Raw genomic sequence first — 6573 nt, 5'->3', positions numbered from 1 at the left:
AAAATAAAAAATTCTTCTCTGGACACACTTAAATACACTTAAATACCATCACGTGTCGTGTCCGGTCTTATTCTTAATATTTATTCTTAAAATAAATTTAGATATAATATATATTATTATTTATTAAAACAAAAAATATTTTAAATACTTGATATAATTAAAATAAGACATTAAAAATAATTTAAAAAAATTAATTTATATTTTAATATTTTAAAAATATTATTATAATTTATCTAAAAATTATTTTATATTTTATATATATGCATATCCACGTCTCATGTAAAATTTTAAAATTTGCGTGTATATATATTTTGTGTCGTGTGATATCGTGTTCCATGTCCGTGTCAATCTTAGTGTCCGTGTATCATAGGGATTACTGATGAACTGGTTTAACCAAGAAGTTTTTTAAGATTTATGGTTTTCAATTAAAAGAAAAAAAAAATTTCAGAACCACCCACCTTTTCTCTTCCCCCTCTAACAAACGATGAAACGAAACCCTACGCAAACCCTATCAGAAGCTCAGAGTTGCAGCCACATTCAAACTTCGGAAAGCCACCACTATCGCCGCCGGCGGTGACAGCCAGCGGTTACCGTCGTCGCCTCTCGAAGGTCTGCTCGGATCTCTTCTCTTGGATCCGCTTCTCCTCGACGTCGCTAGAAGGTCGATTTGGAGCTGTTGGCGTCGGCCCTGAACTCGTCGTCTCTGTCCTCGTCGTGAAGCCTCTGTCTTCGAGCCCCCTCTCTCTCTCTGTCCGAGCTCACTTCCCTTCCTCCCTCGCCGTCACTTCCGTTCCTTCCTCGCCGCCGGTAAGCACAGCTGCTTCAGTTTATGTTTGCTAATTTTGTTAATTTTATTAATTCTGAGTTGCTGTTTTTCTGTTGTTAATTTTTGCTTATTTTGTTAAATTTTGAGGGATGATAGTTGATGGTGTTTTCTTAAATTTTCTGAAATAATTTTGTTATTCTGAGTTGCTGATTTTCTGAAATAATTTTGTGTTCTGAGTTGGGATTGTTGCTGATGTGATTCTGAATTTAGTTTGGGTTCTTTGCTTAGTTTTTTTTGTTTTTGGATTTTCTGGCTTTGGATGCTGAGAAGTTTTTGGTGAAAACTTGATTAGTATTGAGGATACAAATGTAGAATAAGATTCAGTTCAAGAAAGAGTGAAAGAAGAGTAGTTAGACTCTTGATTAGTTAGTTATTCTGTTTCAGGTCAATAGCTTCCACATATATAGTGCAGACTTTGTATTTGGAAGTGTGATTCAGTTTTTAGTTCAAACTAATATGATTCGTGTGTATTGATTCTGAATAATTCTGTTCTCAATTTTAAGTCTTTGAATTCATTTCTTTGTTTCTTATATCGCAAGAATTCCTCTCTTCTTTCTTCTGCTCATCACCATTCTGTTCTGATTATCTTGGAGTGCTTATCTTGATTGTCAAGCAATTGAGTTTGATTTTCTACAACTAGAAGTCTTTGTTGAAATTTTTTGTGATTCTGAATTCTTTGTTGTTGATGGTTTGAGTTCTTGTGTAAGTTTGTTTTTTCCATTGTTGCTGAGTGATTACTTGATTATTAGTAGTTATTGTTGAATTTTTTTTATTCTAAATTTTTGTTGCTGATGTGATGAGTATTGTTGCCGATTACTTGATTAGAACTTAGAAGTTAATAAGAAATTTTTTATTTTGTGAATTTTTAGTGACAAAATATGACCAAGTTATTATGTAAAATGGTAAAACTTTGAATTTTATTAGTTTAGAAAACATTGAATTTGAATATTTGAAATTGTATATTGAATTTTTAATGATTTTATTATATATTTGATTAAACCGGATCAATTACGGTTCGAACTTGGTTGGACCATTGAACCATTGAACTTATCACTTGACCAGTTTGGTTCTCGCAAATAAACTAAAGTCTACATAGGCGCCAGTTTTGTTCTTCATATGTTCAATCTGTGCTCCACTGTTTAAGATGGAAAAGATGTTTTATTAATTAAATCTCGGCTCTCAAGTCTCTCTACATATTGGAAATAGGAAATACCTTCAAGCTGCCATAATCCATCCTCCTGATGGCAGACAGATTTACAATCTTGCTGATGCATTATTATTGTCCATTCAATCTTATTATAATTCTCATCAAGATCTTAAACTGTGTGATACAGATCTTAGAGCTTTCACACTATCATTGGGGCTTAATTTGTTTCTCTGATGTATGATTGGATTAACCTCAGATTCAAACAGTGTTTGTAACTCAAGGATCTCACCATGCAAGCAGCAACTTACGGTTCTGTATTCTGTTTCTCTCACAGGTTCGAACTTACTCTTATTCCCTGGTTTTATGCAGCTCGAAACAGTGTCTGCTTAGTGCTTTGTGCAAATTATGTTAGATTGATTCTAAAATGGTATATAATTGTATAACAGAAACTTAAGAATAAATGCACAGACAAGTTTGGTGAAATTACATGCACTGCATCCCTCTCAGCTTGATCGGAAGTTTGAACTAGATTTGGGACCTCATATTCATAACTTTCCCATTAATAGAAAACTAAGCAGATTGTATGTGCTTCCGAACACAAATGATGGCCACCCTTCTGCTTCTACTGTAGATGATGGAATGAACACAAACCATGCTCCTAGTGGCACGTCCCCAACGTTTCTCAGCAATTGGTCACCTCCAAGGTACCTGTGGAGGGGCTTGTCAGTTTTAATCTTGGCAGGACAGGTAATAATGAAGACTTTAAAGGGAAAGGTTCATTGGAGGAATACTCTTCAACAATTGGAGAGAGTTGGTCCAAGATCAGTTGGGGTATGTCTCTTAACTGCGGCATTTGTTGGCATGGCCTTCACAATTCAATTTGTTAGAGAGTTCACTAGGTTAGGATTGAATAGATCTGTGGGTGGAGTTTTGGCTCTGGCTTTCTCAAGGGAGCTAAGTCCTGTGGTTACATCAATTGTGGTTGCTGGACGCATTGGAAGTGCGTTTGCAGCAGAGTTAGGAACAATGCAGGTTTCTGAGCAAACTGATACATTGAGAGTTCTTGGTTCAGACCCTGTTGATTATCTTGTAACACCAAGAGTGATAGCCACTTGTGTTGCCCTACCCTTCTTGACTTTATTGTGTTTTACAATAGGGATGGCATCTAGTGCCCTCCTTGCTGATAGTGTTTATGGTGTGAGCATTAACATAATTTTGGATTCGGCTCAGCGAGCTCTTAGACCATGGGATATTATTAGTGCAATGATCAAGTCTCAGGTTTTCGGCTCTATCATATCTATAGTGAGCTGCGCATGGGGAGTCACGACTTTAGGAGGCGCTAAAGGTGTTGGAGAATCAACAACTTCAGCTGTGGTTATTTCTCTGGTTGGGATCTTTGTTGCTGATTTCGCTCTTTCTTATTGTTTCTTTCAAGGAGCTGGAGATCAGCTGAAGAATTGCATTTAAACAATTAATGGTATGTCTGCAGATTTGCTCATATGTAAAATGTGAATAGCCTATTTGCTTGATATGCTAGCATGCTCTGATCAATGTCTTTTCTTTGAGAGCTGCAATAAAATATCTGTACAATTGTATCAGTTATTCAGTTGCATAAGTTATAATGTTCTTTTCTTTAGCCGCCAAAGATCATTTTAACAACTCCCATGTCTGTTTCTGCTCCATGCATGGACTTGACCTTCCATTATTGCTTAGAAAATGAGAGTAGATTTCTGGATTTGTTGCTTTAGGGTGTGTGTGGTTGGGGGAATTATAAATAATGTTTAGGAATTTTAAAATGGGAATATTATATTCCCATGGTTCAAAGTTTGAAAAGCTATTTCCAAATAAGTTTGATTCTAAAGAATCAAAATACTATTATTTCAATTCCTACCTTCTCCCGGGTATATTTGATTCCCATATGGGAATGAAATCCACGTAACAAATTAATATTTGAACCAGACACACTCTTGTAAATAAATCCCAGTGGCAATACTTTTTTTTTTTTTTTTTTTTGGACGGAAGTGGCAATACTTTTCACAGGGAGTAATGGAAGGTTTTCAATGGGCCTTTGATACATGGGCTGGTACTTGTGAAACCCAATTACTGTTTAGTCCGTTTTAGATTGCTCAAAAAACCCTGGACTAAAAACATTAAAAAAATGGAAAAAGATTGCTCCCAAAACCAAAAAGGGAAAAGTGCCTATATTGTTTTTTGTTCAAAACTTCAAATATACACACACAACACATACCTGAACCCTAAGATCATTCGATTGGTAAAAACTGAAGAGCAACTAAATAAGGCCAAAATTTTAAAGCAAAAAAAAAGGCCAAAATTTGCTATTCCCCTTTGATTATGAACCATAGATAGTAATACAATAGTCAAAAGCTGAGTTTGATTATTTTGCAACCAAGACAAAATCTATTTTAGTATTTTACATTATTTTCTAATTCTCCAAGCTTTTTAATTTTTTAAAATAAATATATTTACCCAATAAATTTTAATGTAAAGTCGTGTAAAGTTTAATTTCAACCGCAAGATAGAGACAAAAATAGTGATGGGATTCCCAAAGTGAGAATGCATATAACTAACATCAGCAGCAATTAGTTTGAGTTCTTAAGTCTCTGGTAATTATCGCTAGATTCTTTTAAAATAATTTTTTATGTGCATGATATTGCCAAATAAAAACATAGGGTGCTTATGGGTTTATATTTTATACAATACTCAGATCGAGACATTTGCTTCAATCACCTTACTTCTGTATTACTCCTAAGTAATTATCTTCAGGCTTGGCGCCATATTCTATTGGCCATCTAGTTGTCTGAGTGGCATAGAAATCTGATTCTAGGTTAACTCATGTTTATTTTTGGATATCAATGTAAGGGGTCTTACATAAACTTGCGATGCACGTTTATATAGTCATATTTAATATGGATACACTGCATATTCTTTTGGAAATTCATAAGCGTTTACAATATAAAACTAAGAGTTTCCATTCCCAATATTGTGCGAAATGTAAAAGCATAGCATGTGAGCAACAACCGTTTAACTACCACATATCTTGAAGCTATAAATGGCAAATTAAAATATGATAGTGATATGTATATGTGCATGTAATTAGTGAACATCCATTTAAGGCATAATATATGTGAGACTGTGCGCGAGTTAATTAGAATTGGAGGATAAGAAAGGTGGGTGATAGATTTATATAGCGAATGAGAGTGGTAGACCCCAGAAACCATATAGTAGAGAATACATATATAGTACGTCACAAATCAAGAAACAGACGCATGAGTATAGGCATTTTGTGTTGTGGTGGTGCCAGTTATTTATTTATGCAACCATATCAACCTCTTTGTCATGTTCATAAAAAAGAGCCACCAGGGTTATTTTGGATCATTCTCATCTCACTATCAAATTCTTGCCTCTGACAGTTGTGTAAGAAAATGACGTTCTTCACATCTGATCCTCTCACTGTATCTTCATTTGCACACCATTCAATTTCAATTTCAATTTCAATTAATGTTATGTGGATCACTTTCGGCTATTGCAATAACTCTTTCAGATGATGCCCTTTAAATTTCAATTATTATTACTTTTTAGCGTGTGATGTGTAAATAATAACTGTTTTTCAAACATCTTATCAATTGATATGTATATATAAATTTAATTTTGATGCATTGTTAGGCTGTGTTTGTTTCTAAGAACAGGATAAGACAAGACACTAATAGGATAAGACAAAACCCTGACAGAAACACAAAATTTTGTGTTCTTGTACTCTGTTTGGTGATAAATTAGAACAAATTGTAAAAATTTAATTTATTCTCATTTTTTTTATTAAAAAAATTTGAGATGAAAAATATAACAATAAAAATTGTAATTATAAAAAATGAACAAGAATAATGAAAGAAAAAATAAAAAATATGTTGTGTCCCTTGTTAGTGTCTCCGTGTCCTTCCTATTAGAATGGACACAAAATACATTAATTCAATGTCTCTAGACATATTGTTCCTGTTCATATCTCTTCTGCCAAACACGATTTTGTGTCTCAGTCTCTGTCTCAGTATCCTGTAAACAAACACAGCCTTAGTGTAAAGTACATTTTTTTACAATGACCATTTGAATGATCATCTAAAACATCGGAATATAAAACATTTTATAATATCATCAGTCTATCAAAATTAAACTCACTAGTGACGGATCGGAGCAGTTTAACATGTAAACATTGTTTATAAACATTGAAAACGTAGAAGTTGAAGTTGAGGGATGGGGTGATTCGGGTGACCATTGCCAGCGCCATATAACAACGTGTGGAAACCATATATATTATGTCTACTCAGCAGATAAGACCCTTCTATCTTTCAACTTTGATGATACAGAATGGACCCAACTTAATAATTAACCACATTGGCATACAACATATACTATGTTAGCCTACCCCAATCAAGGTCCACATATATGCTTTAATTCCCCAACCATACCAATATATTGCGCAATTCTTCAAACGAAATTCCGTATATCCCCACCATAAATCCAACCTTCTTCTTTGTAGGAGCAATTAAAGGCCCTCTTGTGGAAACTGCCCCCATCCATCATCCATGGG

General features: G+C 34.3%; 1 protein-coding gene across 3 annotated transcripts; it reads left to right on the top strand.

The window, feature by feature from the left end:
• Positions 1-418: 418 nt before the first annotated feature.
• On the top strand, positions 419-3605 carry LOC130970307 (protein TRIGALACTOSYLDIACYLGLYCEROL 1, chloroplastic). 3 transcript variants are annotated; one of them, XM_057896355.1, is made up of 3 exons: positions 419-807; positions 2230-2307; positions 2420-3605. In XM_057896355.1, the coding sequence occupies exons 2-3, from the start codon at positions 2264-2266 to the stop codon at positions 3438-3440; spliced, it is 1065 nt and encodes a 354-aa protein (XP_057752338.1). In that variant the 5' UTR covers positions 419-807; positions 2230-2263; the 3' UTR covers positions 3441-3605. The 3 variants fall into 3 exon arrangements, with proteins under 3 accessions (XP_057752338.1, XP_057752340.1, XP_057752337.1); XM_057896357.1 differs by having other exon boundaries at positions 2161-2307; positions 2605-3605; XM_057896354.1 differs by having other exon boundaries at positions 2161-2307.
• The last annotated feature ends 2968 nt before the right edge of the window (positions 3606-6573 follow it).

Source organism: Arachis stenosperma, chromosome 3, assembly GCF_014773155.1.
Source record: "Arachis stenosperma cultivar V10309 chromosome 3, arast.V10309.gnm1.PFL2, whole genome shotgun sequence".
Taxonomy (NCBI): domain Eukaryota; kingdom Viridiplantae; phylum Streptophyta; class Magnoliopsida; order Fabales; family Fabaceae; genus Arachis; species Arachis stenosperma.
This window is presented reverse-complemented; position numbering and strand designations above follow the sequence as displayed.